The 26,286-nt window shown below is 39.9% G+C and overlaps 1 protein-coding gene across 1 annotated transcript in view; it reads left to right on the plus strand.

Moving 5' to 3' along the window:
- cdc42ep3 (CDC42 effector protein (Rho GTPase binding) 3) overlaps positions 1-12,650 on the plus strand; it is a 13,982-nt gene extending 1,332 nt beyond the window's left edge. The window contains exon 2 of the mRNA XM_066679501.1: positions 10,733-12,650. Coding sequence (XP_066535598.1) covers positions 10,959-11,945 — 987 coding nt within the window. The 5' untranslated portion in view covers positions 10,733-10,958 and the 3' untranslated portion in view covers positions 11,946-12,650. The remainder of the gene's footprint in view (positions 1-10,732) is intronic.
- Positions 12,651-26,286: the final 13,636 nt, after the last annotated feature.

Below are 26,286 nucleotides of genomic sequence, written 5' to 3' on the forward strand. Positions count from 1 at the left end.
ACTCTCTCCCACTCCCCAGCACATGACAAACAGCTGTTTAAAGGAACAACTCAGTACAAAGAGCTACCAGTGCTAATAATGAATGAAAGCCATTGATTTGTATTACATAAACAGTCATATAACTAGCTCTTTGCCTCTGACAGATCACAACCTTGTATCTTTTTATGGTTTTAATATATTGTCATCATTTGCAAAGATTATTTGTCATATACACATCCTCCGTTGTAGATAAACAGGAATGGTCTAAATTACATAGCATTCCATTAACTTCAAAACAAAGTTCAAAACACTTTTTACTCCATTACTTCCCTTATATTCATTTTATTCTTTGTCAGTGATGTTATTGGCCAGTTATTCCTTTAAAAACAGAGAGCTCCTATTCTATTACTCAACAGCAGCCAGGAGAACTTGTCCAGCTGTTTTGACGTTCCCTCCGTGTTTCTCTCAACCTTCCTGATCGAAGCCTCAGCTTGAAACAAGCCAAAGACAACACTGAGCTGAGAACAGGAGCAGAGGTGGAAGGCAGGGGAGGGGAGACAAATAAAGAAAGAGGGAATAACAGATGAATGTAGTAGAAGAATACTTTGCTCCACCCTGCCTCCCCCTCTCTCTCTCTCTCTCTCTCTCTCTCTCTCTCTCTCTCTCTCTCTCTCTCTCTCTATGAAGGCCCAGAACTCTCTAGCCCTCAGGCCCTGAGAGGAAGCGCCTAGCCTGCAGTATAATTAAGGCTCCCTTTATGTAACAAAACTGGAAAGCTAAAGTGGAGGAATGTGGAGTGAAGGTTGCCATTAGCTTATATGCTATCAGCCTTTAATCTCTTTTATTACAGAGTGCCAAAGCAGGGGTCACTCACCTTTCCAAGGAGGGTGGAAAATAAATGTTTAAAGGCCCATTTCAAGCAGTCACTCTAGCAACATGCTAGCTGTTCATGTTTTGTGAGGTGTCAGTTGTGTATAAGTGGCATGCTGTTGTTGCCCAGACAAGATGAATATAAATATCATACTTTGTTATTATTATCATTAACTTTGCAGGACAAGGAAAAAGTGTTTTATCTTAGGGGGTTGCTGGAGCTCAGTGGGTAAAACCGATTGAGCAAGACTCAAAAATGCATTCTGCAAAACGCAATAAATATGAATTTATGTGTCAATTGGAATTTGAAACATCGATGTTGCAGTAATTTATTCCTACACAAAGCTACTGGACCTTAAATATGGCATCAGCAACAACAACAACAACTGCAGAGCCCTAAGTAGCCGCTGCATTTTCAGCCAAAAAAGGCCAAGGTCTAAAATAGGTCAGAGGCAGCCTCAAACACGGAGCCGTTGCGGAGGACTAGAGCAACGTCTGCCCTTGAAATGCACCACTTCTGGGTACAGTGAGCTCCAAATGCAGAATGTCATCATTGCACTTGTTTAGACTACAGCATGCTCACACTCACTCTAATAATAAGCTGACCCACATACCCCGCACGTGATTTAATTACCTTCATCCCACAGCCACGCTTAACCACCCGATAGAGGACCCCCACTTACCCCCTCACCCATGGCTCTGTAATTAAACAGCACCCTCTTAGTGACTGGAGCACGTCCAGCTTTGGCTCAGCTTGACCGGATGGGAGACGCGCCACCGACCTGTCCACACTCAGGTCCCAGACACCACTCTGAGAGACTGAAATATCCTACAGTGTGGGTAGATAGAGGTGTGGAATAGAAATGGCCTTATTTTGCAGTGGAAAAACAAGCGCCAGCACACATGACATTCCTCACACTGCTGCGGCTGAACCTGCTCAAAATACACGGTTCATTAAGTAACTGTCAGATGGAGTGTTAGGATAAAAATGTCATAGAAAAGCCACTTTGGTAAAGACACTATTGATTGTCTGAAAAGTTAGTTATTGTTGAGTGCTAGTGAAGTATATGGGCTTTAAAGGACTTCCATATATTTTTCTGTGTACATGCAAAACTATGGGTACATTTCGATCCAATTACATGTTGATTTTCTACGTGAATTAAAGTCAACTGATTTTGGGTATAGATTATATCTAACATATTGTATAATATACAGTAGTAGTTCTTGGGTTATATATAATAAATATTTGTAGTATTTTTGAGTACATTGAAGGTTTAGAAAATTATTTTATATTATTTAGTAATCAAAATATTTGCACTAAACCTAATTTATTTACTATTTACAGCAATAATATTAGGCGGCGGTATTAATGCCAATTGTCACTGGCCAACAGTGTTCTTAAACTGTATGTACAAGTCAAGAACTGTACAGGGACCTTTATTTTTAAGATGTAGAATATGGATTATATGTAGACCTGCTTTGCATATTTAAGCTTTCTCCTGCGTTACTCATTTTACTTGCTCCTTATCTGTTAGAGCATAGAAAAATATAAATAGGTAGAGCAAGGGACCTCCAGAACCACGTTTAGAAACCTCTGACCTAGATGAATATGCAGTGGTCTAATATCTCTGGTGGTTAAACATGGCCTTGAATTACCCCTTCACTTCTTCAATAGTTCACTCTGAGGTTTGGCTCACTTCACTTGCTTCACAGAATGGAGTCAAATTCAGCTAGTGTTCAATTTTGTGCCAGCTTTGTTTTCTTACAACTTTGGAGATCAAATGACAGGTTTGCTGGAGGCACTGACAGGCTGCGTATTTATTGCTGACAGGATCTGACATTATTGATGTGTAACATGAGTGTTGAGATCTGTGCTCCCTCCGGTGGGGTTGGGTTTACATTATACGACATGATGCTTGGACATCAAATACCACTTCAAAGAGTTGTGCTGTATTTACTGTAGAACATCCACCACAGCATTAGCTGACTCTGCTTTTGACAAGACCATCAGCTATATAGATATCATCTGTAATCTACATTAAACTGTCACTGGCTTACAATGTATGTCACAATATGATTAATCTATTATATATGAAATGGATTGGCACTAAAGACATATGTTTTCAGTTGTTATGACTGCTACATTCTTATTTAACATGGACACACAGTGTCTTTAGTGCAAAGCACTGGAGAGGGGCCTTGGGCAGTATTTTGTTAAATGTGAGTGAGTGAGTGAGTGAGTGAGTGAGTGAGTGAGTGTACAAGTGAGTGTGCGGATGATTGTTTGAGTGTGAGTGTGAGTGTATGTGGGTGCAAATTATTTATTGGACCTGTCACAGCTGGATGTCTTGCAGGAAGTGAGTCTATAGATAATCAATAATTGGGTCAGTTCTGGTGTTGTCAGTCGCAATGACCTTCCTCAGACGTAGAACTGCAGATATGTCTCTATTAGAGGAGAATATGGATGAAGATTAGAGGGGTGGGACCGGATTGATGTGAATCCCACCTACTTCCTGCAGTGTTTGCATCATCACCCAAGGTCAAAATTTGTAGTACTGCAGAAACAGAGGCGAACAAAGGAGAAATGACTGGAAGGAAGATGACAGAGGAGACTGAGCAGGATGGAGAGGGAAAGATAGGAACCGTCTGATGAGATTAACAAAGGAAAAGAGGCTGCAATTCTTAGAAAAATATGATGCAGAGTGTAACTCATTTAGCTGTGTCTCCATGAGCACTGCAGTACTGCCAACCCCTCATCCACTGTTTTATTTATTTTTTTATTCCTGGCACACACACACTTGTGGGGACAAGGGGACATTACATAGACATGCACTCATTATGTTTAAATTTACCCTAACAGATTTTTGTCCCCACAATGTGATGAATATCTAGGCATATATATGAGAACATTACATAGGCTTCCATTCATTTTGTGGAGACTTATTGCCACTTCATTTTTCAAAAATACGAGTAGCCTAACCGTAATCCTAACCCTTACTTTAACCTCAACCAAACTTAAAGCATGTATTCACCTTAAAATGTAAAGATTTACATTGTGGGGACCATGTGGTGGTATGTATTAGGAGTTTGTCCAACGTTGCTACAGTAACAGCTTATACTCTTCAGTAAATCGGTTTATGCTAGATTTTGGAACATTTTGGTGAAAAACTGATGACATTACCGCACAAGAAAATTAGTTCTGTTCAGGTACCAATGTTAGATGATTAGTTCAGGAACACAGCTGCAACTCAAACTCATCCCAAAGGAGCAGTTCCATTGCTTCACAGCCCAGTGCTGGGGTGCCTCCTACCCCATTGCTGACACTTGTCATTGGTCTTAGTTCTGAGCTTCCTATATCATTTTATGATTTACTATGGAGATCATCATTATACAAGCTGTTTGTGCACCATGCGGGTACCTTAAAGTAAATTAAATTAATTACCAATCATTAAACTGCCTAAACTTTTGGACTTTAGGACAACTGACACACTAGCACACAATCATAAACCTCCTGTTGCACACATGCCCATGGAGCTTGGAATGGCTATATTTAGGTGTGGATTCTAGTCAAGTGAGGTTTAAGCTATTTATGCTTCAATGCATCAGCATCTAAAAATGTCTTTAAAGACATGTGTACTCGTTGCCCTTAGGGTGGGTGCTAAAAGAGATCACACACACACACACACACACAGAGTGAATGAACAAAACAATGTCACTCTTTCAGGCTGAAGGAATATACTGCATCATTGTCCAGAGTCCAGGCTCCCTCTCGCTGTACGCTGTCACAAGTCAACTCTACCCCAACCCGCGGCCAGGCTAGCTTTGATACTGTTTACCCACTCTGTAATTTGTTAGCATTTTACCGAAGGAGAGTCATGTAGCCGGAGGAAATGGAATTTCTGCTGTTTTGTAAACAATGTGGCTGTCCCTACTTACAGGGACAGAGTCTCTCAATATTTCGTATGTTAGTAAATGAACATAACATACATGAGTGTTTTAAATCAGACATGTGTGGAAATTGCATTCACTTACTGGGTTACAAGTATTTCAATGACAAATATTATACAAATGTCCTTGTTTCATAATTTGCTACCGCTTTAGAATAAGACTACATTTATAAACGTTTATAGATGGTTTACAGTCTGTATTAATTAGGAACATTTATAAAAACATTTATACATTTACATTAACCATACTCTATCCTTTAGAGTTAAATATAGATATGAATACAAAGAACATGCATTAAAATATGTATATGACTATGTATACAATTTGTATTACAATATAACAATAATAAGTTTAATATAAACCTAAAGCAGTCTGTAAGTCGCTGTATATAGTGCAAATTTGTATACTTAAGCATACTTGCTTATATAATGAGCTGTGAATATTATCAACAGGGTGTTTTAGCACTGTGCTTTTAAAACCGATATATGCAAAAATGCTTTGTTCTGCCTAGAACTGTGTTTCGCTTAACAATTTCTGCTTGAATGGGCAGAGCTATACTGCAATAGATTCAACTCTGCTATCCAGTGACAACTAAAAGGCTCATCTTTTTATTTTCAAGGAATTTTTTCCCCTTAGATCCGCTAACGTTGTTTTTGTGGGTTTTTAAAACAAAACTCTCACAATCCGTTTTTACATGACTGTGGCAAAGTAGCACAATAGATAATGTCACAGTCACACAGCTCCGCGAGCTCAAGGTCCTGAGGTCAATTCTCCCCTTGGGTCTCCACAAGCCTGTGAGGAGTTTGGTGTGTTGCACTGGGGTTCCACCCACAATCCAAAAACATATGTTGGAAGTTGGACTGGAATGTGAAACTGCCCACAGGTGTGTTTATATGACACAATGGGCCTGTGATGGACTGACGCACTGTCCAGGGTGTGTTTCCTGCCTTGCGCTCATGCCTCCCTACTTATAGCTGTGGTGTGGTGAGCATACTGGCGCGGATAGGCTTTTGAGGCAGTTCCCTTACGTTCCAAAGAATAGATTACATTCCAAATTATGTAGAAAATACATAAATAAATAAATAAATAAATAAATGTGGAGCCAATAGGCTGTAGATAGGTGGATGTGTTGTATATAATATTTATGATATCACAAAATATCATATTCAGCATGGACTGTTTTTGGTGCCAGTTTTCAATGTATATACTGTAAGTCGTAGACAGGGAGGGGTGCACATTTATTACATTTTGTCTATCATTATCTGGGATTTGTATAGATGGGATTTGTAGTTTAAAATGATAATAATTATATAATTCTTATATAATTGAGTACGTGTTTCATTTTCTTTACGAAAAAACACAATAGTTGTATACTGGTAGATAGAAGTGCATTCCAAAAAATGTGTATTCTGCTTTAGGTTACTCTACCCACTTCTGGTTTTAATACACGAACAGCAATATGAGGTGAAGGTCTGAATGATTGCACAGCTCTGGTACTTTGTGGCAGAGGCGGTTTATCTGCTCTCTGTTATCTGCTCGGAGCGACTCAGGTCTGGGTTGCTTTTCAGAGCGAGGTCCTGATGGCAGAAGCTGCAGCAGGAATGTGAATGTTTTATCAGTTGTACATATTGGGGTGGACTTGGCCTAGCTTGTGCTTTTGTGATAGTGTGCAGTCTTGCCGGTGAGGGTCAGTGCTTAGAGACCTCTCAAAAGTAAATATGTCTATAAATGGGCAAGCATTCTGCCTCTCTCTCTCTTTGTCTCGCTTTCTCTTTGACTCTCTGTCTCTCTCTCTCGCTCCATCTCTTTCTCTCTCTCTCTCTCTTCCCCCCCCCCCTTAAGCTCTTTCCTCTTCCACTCTTCTATCCTCTATAACTTTCTCCTTATCACTTCAAATCCTCTCAAGCCCTGTGCTTCATCAACGTGTATTTGCCTTAAGTATTAAGTGTGGTCCGCAGGACCGTTTCTTTTGGCCAGCAAGCAAAGCAATTCAGGACGGGTGCAAAAAAATTCAGAGAGGTCAGATGTGTGTATAAAAATAAGAGTTAGATGTAGTAAAAATGACATCAGGTGATTGGCAGACTCTCGCTCGATATATTTCTCTATTTCTCTCCAGTAGCTCTCTCCCTCGAGTCCTTCTCGCTCTGATCCCACTAAAGCCCTGTCGTCTCTCTCTCGGACCAGTGTGGAATCCAGCTGGTCCATATTAGCACATACTAAACAGGAGCCAGTATGGCTTTAAGCCAGCCACAGCTCGGGCCCCTCAACTTTCACATCATCCTCATGCTTTATTCAAATCTTAGGCTGGTCGCTACCAGCTCTCATAATTGTTAAGGTCTGGAGCAGCTTGTTCAAAATGGATATTCTAGGGACAAGTCATTGGCTGTGCATCCCACCTCTCTCCGTTTCTTTAGATTCTGATAGATGTCAACAATAAAAATATGAGAATTAGAATTGTGTACAAATTTAAGTAAATCTTCTCTATTCTGGCGCTGAATTTAAAGGAACACTAGGTAAGATTTTTTTGTTTGTTTGTTTGTTTGTTTCACTGATGGGAAACTACTGCACAGAATAAATCACGTTTTAGATCACTGAGTACTGAAATCAAGGATGGAGTTAGAGGGTTTCTTACCATGCTCCAAAAGTTACATGGTGCAGTTTCTGTCGTGCTGAAATGGGAGTAGCAAAAACAGAGACTCTTTTCTCTCTATTACAGGTCAGTGAAGCATCACCACGATTTTGAAGCTGTAATTGTAATGTAAAAATACTGCCTAGTGATCCTTTAATTGTTTGAAACATGTTCCTGCCAATGTAATTATGTTGCGCCAGTTCTGAGTGTGATGTTTTTATCCATTTTGTCAAAGAGGCAAAACTTAAAGCAAAATGGGATTGTTTGAAGTCCAGAATGGCTTTGCTAGAGACTCTTCTAGTTAGGACCATCATCTGCTGAGCATCTAGCCTCACTTTGTCTCTCCAGATGTGCTATTTGGTGATACAGCTGTAGGTCCATGTAGGGTAAAGTGATACCTTTATTGGGAGGATGCGTGACAGCAGTTATAAATCACCAGTGACACATAACTGATGCTGACTGAGAAGAACGCTCTATAAACCTGTCAAGTCTGGGCAAGGGTTTATTATGTGAAACCTGCATGGAATGCAATGTGAAACATCAGTAGTAATTGTTTTGCATGCTGTGTCTTAGGGCAAGCCCACAACAAAGTTATTATATCTGTCTGGGTACAAACATTACATAAAAAAGGAGTCATTAAACATAACACCATGTACTCGTCACTGACAATCATCTACCGTTACAAGATCAAAGGCTATTGTGGTCTTAGTCAGATGCTTGTGAGAATATCAGATTGGTTTGATCTCATCTCAGCATACACATCAAAAGCATACTGTGTTGACAGCAGTGTTTTTCATTTTGTATATTGAAAAGGCCTGCATTATACAGACTCATAATATAGATGTATATTATATACCATGTAAAACATAGACATATAAAATATGATCTTTTTATGTTAGATTTAAAGAAGCTCCTTATCATGTTGCTGTTTTTATTTATTTATTTATTTATTGTAGGCAGGTTTGGCTTGTCACACAGCTCCAAGGTTCTTGAGTTGTGGGTTCTAACCCTGCCCTGGATCACTGTCTCTAAGGAGTTGTGTGAGTTGAGGAGGTGCATCCCTGTGTTTACATGGGTTTCCTCTGGCTGCTCCTGTTTCGTTCTATATCTCAAAAAAAAAAAAAATACATGCTAGTAGCAGGACTGGCTATTCATAAGTGTCCATAGGTGTGAGTGAGTAAATGTCAGAGTGTGTGAAGCCCTTTGATGAACTGGTGACCCATCCAGGGTGTGTTCATGCCTTGCACCTAGTGATTCCAGTGGGCACCTCAACAGTATAAAGTGGTTATATTAGGTGTAGTCTCGCATTACCTGCCTTTCGCCATTTAATGTGGCCAAGAACCACCTATTAGTCTGCTATTTTTGGCAGTGCCATATAGAAGTAGGCAGCCTTTATGATACACATGGGACCAGTACAAAACGCTACGTGAAAGTACGTATACGCAGATGTACAGGGAGCCAATCGGAATGCAACGGGCAAAATCCTGAGAGTGAGGCTACGTTGGTGCACTGAAAGTATCAAGTGGTGGGCAGAGTGTCTGTGACTAGGTAGTTGGAAAGCAAGAAGAATTTATTTGTCATTGCATTCGTTGAAGTCCACCCAAGATATATAAGCTGCAAAAGCATATCCATTGATCCGCTCTGTTCTTGGGGATAATATTTTATCCAAAAGCATGTGCAAGTTTTGATTTAGATGATTTAAAGATAGTGATTTCTATGTTAGAATCTGTGAACATAACTTAATAATGCCTAACTTTTAGGGTTTTTTTAATACATATTCAGTACTGTGCAACATTCATTCATTCATTATCTGTAACCACTTATCCAGTTCAGGGTTAAGGTGGGTTCAGAGCCTACCCAGAATCATTGGGCGCAAGGCAGGAACACATCCTGGAGGGGGCACCAGTCCCTCACAGGGTGAGACACACTCACACACTCACACCTACGGACATTGTTGAGTTGCTAATCCACCTACCAATGTGTATTTTTGGACAGTGGGAGGAAACCGGAGCACCTGGAGGACACCAACGCAGACACTACTTCACCCATTTTATTCCCACAGAAGTAGGAGTGGGAATAAGCATTCATTCATTCATTCATTCATTCATTATCTGTAACTGCTTATCCAATTCAGGGTCGCGGTGGGTCCAGAGCCTACCTGGAATCATTGGGCGCAAGGCGGGGATACACCCTGGAGGGGGCGCCAGTCCTTCACAGGGCGGGAATAAGCATTGTATTTTAATATTTTTACAAGCTGGTATTTTAGGGTTGAAAAATGTCTACGCTGTGCATAAACATGTTTTGCAAATAGCCTAATGAAAGGCAGAACTTTGGTGTTCTTAATGATATGTCTCCACCAGTTTAATTACATCACTGTGGTGTTGAGCGTGTGTGGTAATATGATGAGGTTTGATCTGCAAATTGTGAAGAAGTGTGGGGCTGCTTTGCTTTCCCAAAACATGAATCAATTTGACCACAAAACAAGCCACAAATTAACTGCACTAAGACCACCTCTATGCTCTGTCAGAGCTTGTTTGTTTGCTGGTCATTTTGAATATTTTTGTTTGTTTGATGTCTTACATTATACCAGTGAGCTGGGGCCACACTGAAGTGACCAAACTGTGAAAATGTCCTTAACCTCATCTATGCATCAGCTTACTTTATTTCAGTCATAACATGCATATTTCTATAAACATGATAACCTACTTACAGAGTGGGGTGGGGGGGGGGGTCTACTGTGGGTTCTGTCATTCTTAATCACAGTGTGTAACATTGGTATAGCTCTAATACTGGGATTGTGAAAACCTGTGGGATACTGGAATTGTGAAAGCGGTTTGGTATACGTGTGTTTTAGAAAGGCTGCATTGCCTTAAGGAAGAGAAATGATTTGTCATTGACAGTTAACATGGTTGTGGTTATGGTTTTGCAATGCTTCATTGTTCCTTTAAAAAACAACATTTGGGATATTTGTTGTGCTTTTATTGCCATTGTACAATGTAAAACAATGTAAAACAGCATTTAACCCATCCGTGGCAGTGAAATCACATACAATCATGCACAAATCGAGGTGGATCGAGGTGTCTTGTTCAAGGGCACATCAGCCTTAAATGTTGAGGGTGGAGACAGTGCTGTTCCTTAACTCTCCCCGCCACCTTTTCTGCAGGTCGAGGGAATCAGACCAATGACCTTCTGGTCCAAAGCCTAATGTTGTTGTGATGTGTGGCATTGTACAAAAGATTAACAACAGCATAACAAAACCAAAATCTAACCATATTAACCAAATGTTTCTCTTCTTTCTTTCTCTAGATAAAGGACAACAGCCACTGGGCCCACATCAATCTGAGCAGCCCATTGAGGATTGAAGACTATTTCTCTGAAGACTTTAAACCATCAGGTCTTTAAGAATGTAACACCTGCCCTTCCCTCAAGGGAATGCAGATCACCGCTGACTGTGCGCCACGTGTCTAAGGATTTGAAAGTATTTGTCGTTCACTAGTATTTTCCATCACGGGTTTGCTCTTGTGAGCCAGAAATGCCGGCCAAAACCCCCATCTACCTGAAATCTAACAACACCAAGAAAGGGAAGAAATGTCGCCTACGAGATATTCTATCACCAGACATGATCAGCCCTCCATTAGGAGACTTCCGTCACACCATCCACATCGGGAAAGGGGGTGAGTGTGACGCCTTTGGAGACATGTCCTTCCTTCAGGGCAAGTTTGAGCTTCTTCCGGGTAAAGGAGGCATGATCCGACCACAGTATGGCACCCACGGGGAGTTCATGCGAGCTAATAGTGCATCTGATGCCTCTTTCATAGAGACTTCTTCACCAATTCTGAAGAACGCCATCTCCCTCCCAACCATAGGGGGCAGTCAAGCTCTGACTCTGCCACTTATCTCTACCACCATCTTCCCCATGACACGGGACCCACTGGATGACCTAGCTGGGCCACCCACTCCTCCTGCCAGCTCAGAAGGGACAGATGATCTGGACATCCTTCAAATGGAGACCCTTCTTCAGTCCATTACCATCTTCAGACGTGACCCAAGTCCTGTTCCAGAAGAGACCAGTGAAAAGCCCATGTTCTCAATCAATCTTGTGGAGAAGCCGCCAGCAAAGAAGATGGCCAACCACAACAATATACTCAACACTAAGAACCAGAACAATGAGAAACGATTCACATCATTCTTCATCAATGGCAACGGTAATGAAAATGGCAGCAGTAATGGAACAGGTTTTTATAAAAGCAGCTGCAGCAACGACTACAATCACATCAACAATGACACAATCCTTAAGTACGAAAAGGAGCTCTCCAGCATTGACGGAGATTGGGCAGATCGAGACAGCGGTGTTGAAGAGGGGCGCATTTGTGACTTTGACTTTGAGCTCTCGAAAAGCAAGAGTCTCTCCCAGGATTCTTTGTCCCAGGCCAATGGTTCACTGCTCTCCCTTGAACTGGACTTGGGCCCCTCCATTTTGGATGAGGTGCTAAATATCATGAGTAAGCCAGAGCCTTGAGCAGTGCTACTGACAGAAGCGGGAAAGGAAAAGAGAGACTCACGATTCCAATCTACAAATATGTTGTGTCATAAGGTTGTTCTGTGTTGGAAATGAACTAAAAACGCAGACCTTCTGTATTTCCCTAAGCATCCTCAGCTTCAAACTTCTTCTCTTACCCATTGTTTGTTTCACTTGTAGTGCAGGGCATGGGAGATGCATGCTTTATCAAATTAAGGTGAACTAGACACACACCATTGTGCCTTTTTACATTGCTGTTAGATCAAATCAAGAATTACGAGCGTTTGGTGTGTGCTTAAATACCAGTTCCTTTGTAGGTGTAAATAAAAGAGGTACAGTTTAGTATATGCTGTCAATCACTAATGCACAATGTATTATGATAATCAATGTAATAATATTTCTCTATGAGATATATGTACAGCCGTGTGAATTATTCCTAAACTTGGTCTGCATCACAAAAACAAAAACTCATTGTACAGCTATTTATACTGATTGTTCATTAACTGCTAAACAAGCATCAACGTATATACTTATGTTTTTACCGTGTGAATCTAAATATGAAATAAATGTGGCAGTGCATAAATCAAAACGTTTTATATGTTATGTAGCTTTAACTGTTGGCGATTGTGATTTTCCATAAATGACACACCATTCAGAACAATATCTTTCATTTTCCCCAATATATGCTATATGTCCAAATGTGTGTGGACACTACACAGTTAATTTAAAGTTGTCACATTTTGAGTACAGAATAAAGATCACAGTGTTATACATGTACACCCAGATTGTATAATCTCCACAAAAGACGTTCTAGAGCAGCTGCACATGACATAATTTCACCATGGTCAAGTGTCAGGGCTAAAAAGCCCCTCTACCACAGGTCAACTACATAACTAATCATCCAGCAGCATATATTGTATCCATGGTTTGTAGTTGGGTACTTATTTTAGGTTCTCACTCATTACTCAAACACTGTAAATGGGTTTATTGCTACTTTTAACAATTTTAGATCCCCATTTAGATGTTAAGATTAAAGAAGTATAAGTATGGTTCCCTGACCCACTTATTTGTGTCATAATTTTAAAAATTGTCAGGCAGTAGAGAGGAGCTCAGACTGCATCCCAAATAGCGCCATACTCCCTACATGGTACACATCACAAATAACAAAAAATACTAATCAAATCAAATCAAATTTATTTGTATTGCGCTTTTTACAACTGATGTTGTTTACACCTAGACTGTGTCACTAATTCGACTGGGAAACAGGAATCTTATAGCAAACTAAAAATTATTTTCAACATACAATGCACAGCATGAGTGCAGAAACCATTATGGCCAACACAGTGCCCAATGGAGGGTATAATGAGACATTTGGGATTAGGCCTCTGCTTCACTGCTGCGTGGAAAATCACTTAGTGATATGTCACATTTTCAGACAAGTGGAACTGCTTTATTAAAGTTTAAACCAGATCAGAGAAATAAAATAAAACATTATCCTCCAAAAATCTGTTACACTCAGAGGACAGGGAAAGTGGGAACATATTATTTACCCATAACATGATTACTGAAGCTTGTGTAGGATCTGTGTATTAATATCTCACAAAAAGTCTGTCAAAAGAGTCTAATGTGCTAAATGTTTTCCAATAGATCATATAACAAAAATGCTAATATGGCTAATAATGCATAACAGCTGATTTCTCCTCTTTATGTAACACTATGGGAACTTTTACCCCGATGCAAAGAGGCATGGGTGATGTGAGACTCTCTCCAGCACAGGGAGAGGAGCTGTGTATGAGATAAATCTTTGCATTTTTTTCCATCTGTTTACATTAGAGCTGCACTCTGAAATGGAAGCCATGCTAAAACAATCACTTGACTGCAACCTATTGATATATCCAATATCATAATCACCATATATTGTATCTCACAGCTAAGATGATAACCACAGCTGAGAGCCCCAACTCTTGTCTCTCGCCTCTGGCATTCTTCTAATTCCCCCAGGGTGCCCTGCAGTGGGATCAGAGGTGGGTGAACACTGCATCATCTCTATGGCAAAACACCCGCACCATTTGTTTGCATATTGCTGGGACGGCAAGAGAAGAGGGGGTCTTGAGCATTCTCTACATTCCAGAGATTCAACACAAGTGCACAGGACAGGCCATAAATAAACTGAGTGGACTCCAGCAAAGGCCAGTGCTCTATGGCTTGGGTTAGGATCGTAAAAGCGAAAAGGCAAACGTTTTCTAGTATAAAGAGTCAGCGCTCTACTCACTACAGAAACAGTAATAAAGGGGTGTCAGTCCCACAATGGTAAAACATGAGTCATAAAAGCAGACAAATGAATTCAGCCATGTTTGGCATCTGTCTAACACTCCTCTCCTGCATCTGTTTCCTGTTCTTTTCTTTCAAAGTGTTTTTTCTTCCACTCTGATCAATGAACTTCCTTAGTTCCACGAAGCTGACAAAGCTGAAGTCAATTACTTAACAGTTACGTAAGTTTTCATTGATGTTTTTCTTATTTTTATCATTAAAATATCTTTACAGACTGTCCATTTTATCATCTCCACTTACTATGTGCACATTATAGTAGAATTCTAGACTGCAGACCATCTATAGCTCTGCATACTTTGTTAACCCCTAGAGGTTTTAAACTCCTCAGAGTCCCTGACCCTGGAATAGCAATGACAGAGGCTCTATTCTCTCTATTCTCAGACCAGGGACACATGACAAGCTGTAATTTTAAGATAAAAAATACTGCACAATGTTCCATTAAAGTTGTTGGACATGTGGTGCATATGGCTAAGAAATAAATGTTTTTATTAAGCAATTATCATGTTAAATAACATATTAGAATATTTTTATAAATTTCTTGGTATGATATTAAATTAAAATATGACATTACACTAAACAGAGCGGCATGGTGGTGCAGCAGGTAGTGTCACAGTAACACTCCATGGACCAGGAAGTTGTAGGTTCAAGTCCCACTCTGGGTGAGTGTCTGTGAAGAGTTTGGTGTGTTGTCCTCGTGGGTTTCCTCCAGGTGGACTCCCATGGTCCAAAAACACACATTGGTAGGTGGATTGGCGACTCAAAAATGTCCTTGGGTGTGAGTGAATGTGTAAGTGTGTGTCACCCTGTGAAGGACTGGCGCCCCTCCAGGGTGTGTTCCTGCCTTGTGCCCAGTGATTCTGGGTAGGCTCTGGACAATGAATGAATGAATTACACTAAGTTATTATAATTATGCATTCGTTCATCCATTTCTGTAACTGGTTCATCCTGCTCAGAGTCACAGTGGCTCTGGAGTCATTGGGAGCAAAGCAGGAACACACACTTCATAGGATACCACTCCATAGGGCATCACACACTCACCCAGTCTTATAAATATACAGCTATGAAAAACTATACTATAAAATTAAACAAGACCAAGAAGCACTAATTCTCTTTCCTCGTAGTATATTTGTCAGACATGCCAAAATCAATGTGTTTGTTGTTCAACTTTAATTTTGTTTGCCCATTCAGTGTGACAGAACTCAAAACACTGGGCCTGGACTTCAGTGTTTTGAACATTAATGCTATTGGTTGGTCTCAGTCCAGTCAAAAGCCCCTGGTCAATCAGTGCAGAAGTAAACATGGCATGTGCTCAGTTGCTCTCTTCACGCTACATTCCAGTCGCTTGTTTCTGGTGCTTGAAAACCTGCATCATATGTAAACCATTACTTGGGTATTTTCTGCATTGTTCTGCAGAGATGTGGTTACATTACTTTCATTTGAAGAAACCTCACTGCGTACATAAAACGCTGAGGGTCATCCAAAAGCATTTTTTTGCTGAGGCTGTGTGTGCCTGACCAAAGCAGATGTGAGGGCTCTGTATTTACCAACAGAAATGTGCGTATTTTGCCATTCATGTGGAAGAAAATAACTCGATTCCATGGAGCTACAAATCAACCCACTGACCCTGGCTCTGGGCCTGGGCTGGAAACCTTACGCAGCTGAACTAATGACCGTGTTAGTGCCCTCAATGATACCACATTAGTGTAATGACAGTGTTAGTCACTTCTGAGGAATACTCCAGAGCATAAGCTTTGGACTGATATTACAGGTTTTACAGAGGGTTTAGCTCATGCTTTATGGCTGCAATGTGTATACACATACTGTTTTTAGAGTCGGGAACTTTATATGCAGCTAGTGAATCAAAACAAGGTTATTAAACTAAAACTGGAAACAGACTAAACACTATCAACACTATTTTTGATTTCCTTATTTGTGGTTCTTTGCCCATGGTTGTAAGGATTAAAGAAAAAAATCTGTTAGTTTTTAGCTGTACACTTTATATGCTAATAGTCATAGATAACAATTGTGTTTATAGGGAATTTGCACCCATTTAACTTTAGTAAAATCAACAAAACCGTAGGAACACTATGTAAGGTTTTTAGTATTTGATCCTGGGGCTCCCCGTAGGTGAATTCATTTTTACAGCATTGTACTGAAATCAATAGGGAGGGGCAGGAAGGGGTGGTTTCCTACTCTCATCCAAAACTTACATAGTGTGGTTTCTGCCGTGCTGAGGCCAGAGTACCAACGACAAAGGATTCTCACTATTACAGCTCAGTGGACCATCGCAATGAAGCTGTAATTTCAAGGCAATAATATTATGTAGTGTTCCTTTAAACCCTGGAACATATTGGTGTGAGTATTTGATAGTTTTCTACCAAATAAACATTAGTGAGGTCACTCACTGATATCCGACAGAACTCCAACACGTCCCAAATGTACTGGACCAGGCACGGTCTCTCCAGAGTATACAGTTCCACCACTCTGCCACCAATATCAGAGGGCTTTGTATGGTGACCCCCTCAGTTATATCACAGCAACATTTACAAAGCAAGCAAAAGCTGAGAACACATTACCATTAAGGGAGAACGCAATGCAAATATATACATGAGAAAAGAACTACAGCGGTGTGGACAAAAACAAAAATGCAACAACACATCAGGACTGAAGGGAGGGACATTCATACCTGAAATGTTCCCGGCCACTAAAGGCGCTTTATAATTTTACCTGTTAACTTTGCAACAAAGCTATGAGCAGAACAAGAAGCAGGTGCTGTAGCTATAGACTAAGGCTGCATTCCATTCCACAGGGTCCCTAAGCAGTGCCCAGGTATTTGCTACACACTACTTACGTGATATTACGTGATACTGTTCTTGTTTTTGTATTTCTGTTCTTGCGTTTGCATTTCTTTGCTTCATAAATGTTGTCGTGATATGACTCAGTGAGCCATTATAGTGCTTTGTACTCCTCTAGCCCACAACTGGCATGTGTTAAGAGACTTTAGGCTCATGTGGAACTGCTACAGAGCATCCCTTTCTAGTGGCAATGATTTTTAAAGACACTATATGAGGAGTGTGCGCACAGTTGTACAGAATGGGTCCACAATGGGTGCATATTACAGTAGGTGCAATCTCTCTGTAAGAGGTGTCTACAAACATTTGGAAATATAAATCATATAATTAATGACAAGAGACCAGTGTTGTTTTCTTTATTTCACAAACACAAGAAAGGGTCATGGTGGGTCTGTAGCCTACCTGGAATTACTGGGAACAAGGTGGGAACACACCCTGGAGGGGGCACTAGTCCTTCACAGGGTGACATACACTCACCTTGGAGCTGTGTGACTGTGACACTACCTGCTGCACCACCGTGCCACCAACATTTTGACACTCTTTCATTGTCTGTAACCGCTTATCCATTTCAGGGTCGCGGTGGGTCTGGTGCCTACCCAGAATCATTGGGCACAACATTATTATTCACAGTTAACACCACAGCAAGTTCATGGAAAAACACTTGGGGAATTCCTCAATCTATTGCAAACTTCTTTAATGCCAAACCCACATAAAGCCTCTCTCCAATTTTTCATTTCGATCAGGGACTTTGGGATTCCACTTCTAACCCGGTTCTAATGTGTTTTGCTCCTGCACCAATAGTCTAAACATCTTCCCACAATTTCCCAGCAGAAAACAAAAAATGCCAGTGGCAAACAAGGCTCTTTATATAGCTGCAAGAACATGGCTCAACTTGCAGCAGTCCTATGTTACATTCTACTGCTGTCTGTCACAAAAGGAAACAAAAACGTTGAAGTCAGTGCTTACTTTTTTATGTTTATATAGTGTTAATCTTACACAACGACCCATACAGACATAGGACAGTGTCCCTGTCCAAGCTGGGTATTGAACCCTGTGCTGCTGTGTGAAAGCCAGTGGTGCTACACACTACACCATACCGACAGCAGATTCCTGACTGGCATGTTATTACAGTCAACTCAGAGCACAGGAGACAGAACAGACAGAAAAGTACGAGCATCCAAACACAAGAAGAAGGTTTATTTTTGCTCTGTTTCATATAAACCTTCTGGAGATTAATCCAAGCAAACCCCAATGAGCAGGAGGAAAATCCTCTGAAAGATGTTTCTTCTTGAGGCTCGGTGTGTTTGCCTGGACCGGGTGCCATATTTCAGAAAGGCTGCATTAGTCAAGCAGATCACAAAGTGGAGTGGAAAATACAATTCACTCTTTCAACAGCAGTAGTTTTCATTTAGGGCTCCATTTATACAAATGCCAGATTCAGTGCATCCTTAAAAGGGGTTCTTCAAGGGTTCTGCGGTAAAGGCTGTGGTTAGATACAGAACTACATCCTAAAAATGGTTTTTCAAGAGGTTTAAACAGAAGTACATGGTAGATGTACTGACACTTCAAAGAATGCTCAAATATGTTTTTGCTTGGTTAAATGTTTTAGCTCATGATGTTAATGGCTCTTAAATAATGTTTTATATTTCCATTTTGACCTCATTTCCAGTATTGGTACAAGTCAAAGGACAGTTTTGGGTGTATAAAAACTCAGAAATGTATCAAGTGCTTCAAGGCAATATTCACGATATTTTATCATTCTGAGGATGTTTCCTCACCATTTGCTAGCTCTCTCTTTGCATGCTCCAAACTTTTCTAATGTGTTTACAAAGCCTCAGTGTCAGTAAATGGTTAAAAAATACAAAGTGTCTCAGTCCAATATCCTAGGCGCTCTCTCTCTCTCTCTCTCTCTCTCTCTCTCTCTCTCTCTCTCTCTCTCTCTCTCTCTCTCTCGGCATCTGGAGATTTTCTTACACAAAAGAGAACTCCAAATTTGAAAATCACAAATCAAGATGAAGATATTGCTCTTTTCATATTCAATAGGTGGTTAATATCGACTAATATTTGCTGTTTACTTAAGGTAGAAATATCTCCACATTTGGAAGACAGCTAACTACGTTTCTGAAAGTGCTACAAAACTCAACTTTTTTTTCTCAAGTTTCTGTGGTAATTCAAAAAGTGAACAAGTTAAATTTCAGTCACATACAAACAGTTGTTTTTTTGTTTGTTTGTTTGTCTGTTTGGTTTTGTTTTAATGTGGAAAATACTGTTATTGTTATTATATTCTTACTTCCACCATTGTTGTGGTTTCCATAGCCCACAGCTCTGATATGGTATTTTTCAATGCCATCAACAGCCTTTGTAATGGAAAATCAATCAGATATCAGGTACCAAACATCAAGTAGAGCTGAGATAGTAGAGTTGGTTTCATGCAGTGGTAAATCACCATTATATAGTGCATTTCCAGATACCCAAAGTGCTTTAAATTCCTTGGGACATTAAGTGCAGCATCCACCAGGATGATGTGACGGCAGACAATCTGTGCCAATACACTCACCACACACCAGCTATTAGGTAGAGTGGGAACGACTGAGCCATTTGTGAAAATGAGGATGATTGAGGGGCCAAAAATGGACACAGTGGCAGAATTAACCACTACTACTCTTTTCAGTACAGGCAACGGGGTCCAAACAGACCACAAGAACAGTGCCTCTGTTCAGCAGTTGTCCAAGCTTTCTTAAGAGTTCTCCGCATATTCTTTTGTTCAAGTGTTACCGCATCTGGCAGAAAAAGGTTGTATATAATAAAAAATATCAGGTTCCTTGTTTAAAAGATGTGGAACCCTTTTTGGTTTTTAAAGGAACACTATGTGATATTTCAACCTTACAATTACAGCTTCAGAATCACTGTGACGCTCCACTGACCTGTAATAGGGAGAACAGAGCCTAAGTTGTTGCTACTCCAGGCACAGCACTGCAAAAACTGCAGTATGTAACTTTTGGTAGAGGATAGGAAACCACATTCCTTCAACTAAATAACCCATTATGTACTAATTAAAATGCTGTTGTATGTCTCATAAAATGAATATAAATGACAAATAAATTGTTAACATAACACTTGATTGGCATTAGTTCCTGAGACTCTTCTAAATGTCTCATAACTCTTAGTCTGAAGCAATGCTCTTCAGAATCAAAATGACTGTTCTTTCAGACACCTTTAACACTCTCTAACCTTCTAACTGCTCTGATAATGTGTGCAGCAGCAGAGTAGTCCCCTCTGGTTTCCCGGAATAAGGTGAAACTGTCAGCTTTCTGATGAATATGCTTTGGCCCATGCTCCAGGGGTGCCAAAGAAAGCATAACTCAAACCGGGGGGAATTTTTTCCACCCGTCCCAGAGCAGGACCTGAATAATGTGAACAGTGTCTTTCAGAGGCTGAGGTATAACCAACTGAGCCCTCAGAAATGGCACCAACGACAGGTTTACTGAGACATGTCCTAGTTCCCTCGCTGCTGTGGAGGATTCTGAAAGCAAAGGGGCAGATCCAGCTCCTTTACATCCTTTACATCCTCCTCCATACATTGTTCTGCTGGCCTGACCGCTGAGCAAAACCCACTCGCCCAAAGGGGAGGACAAGCGGAAGTGTGTTAGACGAGACTCTGTTTAAAAGAATGAATGTAATTTCCTATATATGGCATTATAATGAGATACATTTCTGGAAGTGGAATGGTGTTGCTTGACATGTGGATAAAGGCCTTTTGGCAGGAGAAGTGCTTGTGCTAAGTGTTTCTTCAATGGTCCAATTCAGCAAAGCCCACCATAGTTTAACCCCCAATGTAATATGTTCTAGACATTAAGGCATTAATATTTTTATTCTTTCCCTCCAAGAAGTCTGTTTTGTTTGGGCTTTTTTTTTGCTTCTTCCCAAATGTTTGGAGAGTAGTGCTTGAAAAAAATGAGCATAAGTTAAAGATGGAATGACACTGGAAATAAAGAAAAAATATATAATACCGTGCAAAAGTCAGAGACACCCCCCACCCTAACCCCTTTTATTTAATTCATATCAAAACAGCCATTAAGTGCAAGCTATTCCTTTCAGGAAATATTTCTGTGGAGATTAGATAAAAGATAATCCACTCACAAAAGGAAAAGGAAAAAAATCCATGCCCAACAAGTAAAATTAGTGGAGCTGCCAAAACTGGAGTTCAAAAAGGCATTTAAAGCTATAAAGGACAGGGGATACAGGAAGAACAGTATACAACAGTAACAGAAAATCAGTTAAAGCTTACATTTATCCACTGTTGCTTCAAGAATCCACAGTTGTTTCTGACCATCCTTCCAGTTTGCAAAGACCACACTATGTGCCTGAAAGCATGGGTGGCTGCCATCAAGCCAAATTTCTGAAAGAAAGAAAGGTTTTAAAATGGTGTAAAATGTTGTTTGTTGACTGGGGCCCAAGCTGCTCGACAAGTGACTGAAAGGGTTTGCTTAAGTTTTGCCTCTGGCTGTGCACTTCAACCAGAGGTCCGACCTGGAAGGCAGCTAGCACCCAAGCCCTGAGCCACACAGACGTAGCCACATTACTCTCCAGGGCCCTGAGTACCTACTGGCACAAGTTCAAAGAGAAACAACTGGCAATTGCATATTGATAGGTATAAAGGGCTGACAAAGTTGATGAGAGGAAAGGAAAGAGAGGAAGATAGACTAGTTTGTTTAAGAGCCAAATATCTGATATTATGCTGTTGTACTTGCTGTTTGGAACTGCTCATTTGTACTAATTCAATACTAAAATGTAATTTAAAATATATTTATATATGTTTTTTTCACCACAAATACAAACATATTTATATGCTTAGTGTTTTATACGTAATATACTTCTAATTTAAAAGTATTGCAATGTTTGTGTTTACTTTGTGTTACCTCCAAGAGACTTTTTTGACACAATCTGTTTGTTCATTTGTATATTTGTTTATTTTATTCATAATTGACACATTTTTAATATGTTTTTAAAGTGGCAAAAAAATAATTAATGCAATATATGTTAAACATAACTATATATATATTTCAAATTATATATTAGTAATGGTGGTGTCGCTGTCACACAGCTCCAGAGCCCTGGTATTGTGAGTTTGAGCCCCACTCCGGGTGACTATCCAGGTGAGAAATTTCTTATATTCTCCCCATGTCGGCATGGGTTTCCTCCATGTGCTTCAGTTTCGTCCCACATCCACACATTGGTAGGTGGATTGGCGACTCAAAAGTGTCCATAGGTATGAGTGTGTGTTGCCCTGAAAGGACTGGTGCCCCCTCCAGTGTGTGTTCCTGTCTTGTGACTCCGGACCCACCGTGACCCTGAACTGGATAAGCAGTTACAGAAAATATATGAATGTTTGAGAGATTAAAAGCAAGTCATCTGAAAAGAATGGACACTGTAATAATGATAAGAATGAACACAACACAATACTGAACACTTTTACATTATAGATAAACGTGAGACTTCTGTGTAATATTAATTTTTTTTCCCTGACACTGAAAAACAAAGGACGAATACCTGATGGCTGTTTGACTAGAAAACTAATAACACAAGGGTGCTATCGCAGTAGGGTGGTTCACAGTAATGTAAGGGATAAAAAGAGACACTGGTGCACAGTAATAGAGCTAATGAGAGTCAGAGCTGCAAAGCACTTAGAGAATATTTGCAGTAAGACACTAACCAGAGACTGACTACAGTACACACATCACTATGCTGCAATGTTGACTGCTGTTTCTAGCCATTTCCATGGTGCCTGTATCTCTGGCACGTGGCAGCTGTACTGAAGATGGGGCAAATGTCACAAGCTGCAGCCTTCAGTGTCGTATCATATGCAACAGAGAACAGAGGAAACATAGTGGATTCAAATATTCACTGCAAGGCAAAACTTTGAACACCTCTTTAATCAATAATCCTTCAGAAATAAAAGATATTGACAAATAATTTCTCACCCTTTGCTGCAGTAAGACCCTGTAATATTTTGAGAAAGCCTTACACTAAATACTAAATGCTTGCTTAAACATTTCTAGGAAGATCTAACACATCCAATCCATATATATATTCCATATGGTGTCATTATAAGATGTAGCGTATCATTCTAAAATTCTCCTCCTTTGATCTGTTTTTCTCTCTTTACATGCTGTCACATGTCAGTAGTATGTTACCATGATAAACACCTGAAATACATAGTTACAGAGGTGGATGACATCATAACCATCGTTCCAAACCATACAATGTCAAAACACAAACTTATGTAACCTATGACAACTGACATAGATTTCATACATGACAAGTTGATGCCTTAATGACAGTTGACATCATTTGGAATCTGCCTTTATAAATGTTTATATACATTGTGGAGGACTAATTAAGATGTCGACTGTGTGTTTGACGTGGCTATCAATAGATGATCAAAACCAACCAGTGACAGAATTTCTCCAGGTATATTTTAGTAGCCCTGAAGGGACACACATATCGGTTCCAGAGGATGGTGATCAAAAGATTGGAAGCTTCAGCTGACTTTGAATAAGCAGAAAATCATCTACTTTTAATTCAAATTTAAGACTGCTGACTGAATGACTGAATGTTTCAGCTTGTGGGTGAATGATTATCCCACTGCATAACTCTCTGAGCAGTAGGTTGGGAAGTCAGTCTGAAAGGGCTTTTTGATACACACCACCCCATGCAAATGTGCATTAATTTATAAACAGCCTGGCCAAAAAAATAAAAAAATTAAATCTAATATCATAAAATTATTGTCCATTGTATCAGCTCCATTTACCATACAGATGCACTTACAACAGTTGCTCTGCATACTGGGTTAGCCCCCTTTCACCCTGCTCTTTAAAAAAAGATTTGTGTGTCTAATAGAGTGGACAGTTTATTGGTGACAGACAGAAACACACCAACACCATGTCAGTGTCACTGCAACACTGAGAAAGATCCCCTAGCCAAATATCTACTCTGCGGTGGCCCTGTGGGGGGTCCTGGTGATTAAAGTAAGAAAAAAGAACAAAGTATACAGAGCAACAGATGGAATAGAGTCTGTAACTGTAAAACTACAAAGTGCTCCTGTATGGTCAGTGGAGCCATGAGAATGGACAGTGAGTGAAGAAACAAGCAGGTGGTCATAATATTCTGGCTGATTGGTGTATATATGAAATGCACACATGAATGTCTTAAATGAGAAAGAAACACACACACACGCGCGCACACACACACACACACACACACACACACACACACACACATATATATATATATATATATATATATATATATATATATATATGAGACATGAATTAGAAAATATCACAGCAGACAGAGAACTGTGTTACTGTGACAGTGTGAGGTCGTACAAGCTGGAGTGTGGGCGCAGGAAAATGTTTAAAGCTGCTTACAGAGTGAGTATTGATGATCATGCAAATAAGGAAGATTTGTGCAAAGCTTCTCTGCCAGGTCTGCTCTTGCTGTGCTCCAAATCTGAACTGAACTGCTTAACACTTACCCCATTTATTTAGGAGCCTAAAATATTACAGATAAGAAGCTGGAGCCAAGCATTAAGCACCAAGCATTAACTACCTTTCACTTTTCATGATATGACACCCTTTCAAACGTAGCATCGACGTGTGAATTCCACAGTGAGAGTTAATGGGCAGAAGAATAGACTGAAAGAAAGAAATACAGAAAAAATAGGCCAGATTTTGTGAGACAAAATGTAACGTCTTAATCACCTGGGTAGAAAATTCAAAGTGCAAAGTGAGCTCAATTCAATGTGAGATTTGGAGGATTTTCTTTTCCCAGGTAATTTTAGTGGAATTCATTTTTCCTATCTGTATAATAATTGTCTACCATTAGCTTTCACACAAACACACAGCATAATAGATTCAGTTGACAAAATGTATATTTTATGTGGCCACATGCTGATATACATTTATATGTCAAAATATTTTTCTTGCTGTAAACTTTACATGCTCAAATGAAAAAGGTTTACACAAGAAACATCAAGTCCTTTTGTGTATACCAATAGAGGCCTGTATAAACTAGTTTAAAATGCAGATGTAAACCCAACATTAGCCCAAAAGAAATAACACACACATTGATTATGTTTTGTATATAATATACATTATGTACATTACAACAAACTATCAAATTTAAGCTCAGAATGTATGTATGAAATAAACATAAAATCTGCCAGTTTCAGATAACGCCATGCTTTACCTCAGATTTGTTTTTGAGTATTATATATCCATTCATTCATTGTCTGTAACCTCTTATCCAGTTCAGGGTCACAGTGAGTCCGGAGCCCTCCCAGAATCTTTGGGCACAAGGCAGGAACACAGCCTGGAGGAGACGCCAGTCCTTCACAGGAGTAACAGACACTCACACACATCTAGGGACACTTTTCCGTCGCCAATCCACCTATTTTTCTTTTACCATGGGAGGAAACCCACTCTGACACAGGGTGACTGTCACCCAGAGCGGGACTTGAACCCACAACCTCCAGGTCCCTGGAGCTGTGTGACTGCGACACTACCTGCTGCACCACCGTGATGTCAGCTGTTGTTTCTATCAGGCTTTTCAGTGGAGTAGCTGAAAAAAATACACTGTGATTATCCAGCACCAAACCATAAACAAACAAACAAAAAAATGTACCTAAAAAGGTGTTGAGGACATGGCAGATTTTGAGGATTTATTTCCAGTTAATTAATTAATTCATCCTACATGTATAATACTTCTATTTTTACACAAACACACAGCATAATATATTAATTAATAAATAGATTAGGCTTAATTGCTGGAAAGGTGTTCCTTTCATCCTGAGTGGTGAAACGTATGACAAAACCATGTTTCTTTCTTACTTTTTTAAAAATGTTAATTATATGTTTTTGTTTTTTTACATCTATTTTTTCAAAGTACTATATTGTGGTGACCCTTGCCACAGATTGTCAGGACCTGCAGTCTCACTGTGTGTATGTGGAAGGAGGAGAGGCAAGGGGGCAGGGTTCTACATCTCCCATCATGCACTGCTGGATTTCCTCCTGAACTTAAGCTGCAGTTACAGCTGTATTTACTGTTCAGTGTTGTTAAATTTTAACAGCTATTAAATGTTTATGTAATGTTACATG

The sequence above is a fragment of the Hoplias malabaricus genome, chromosome 8 (assembly GCF_029633855.1).
Source record: "Hoplias malabaricus isolate fHopMal1 chromosome 8, fHopMal1.hap1, whole genome shotgun sequence".
Taxonomy (NCBI): Eukaryota; Metazoa; Chordata; class Actinopteri; order Characiformes; family Erythrinidae; genus Hoplias; species Hoplias malabaricus.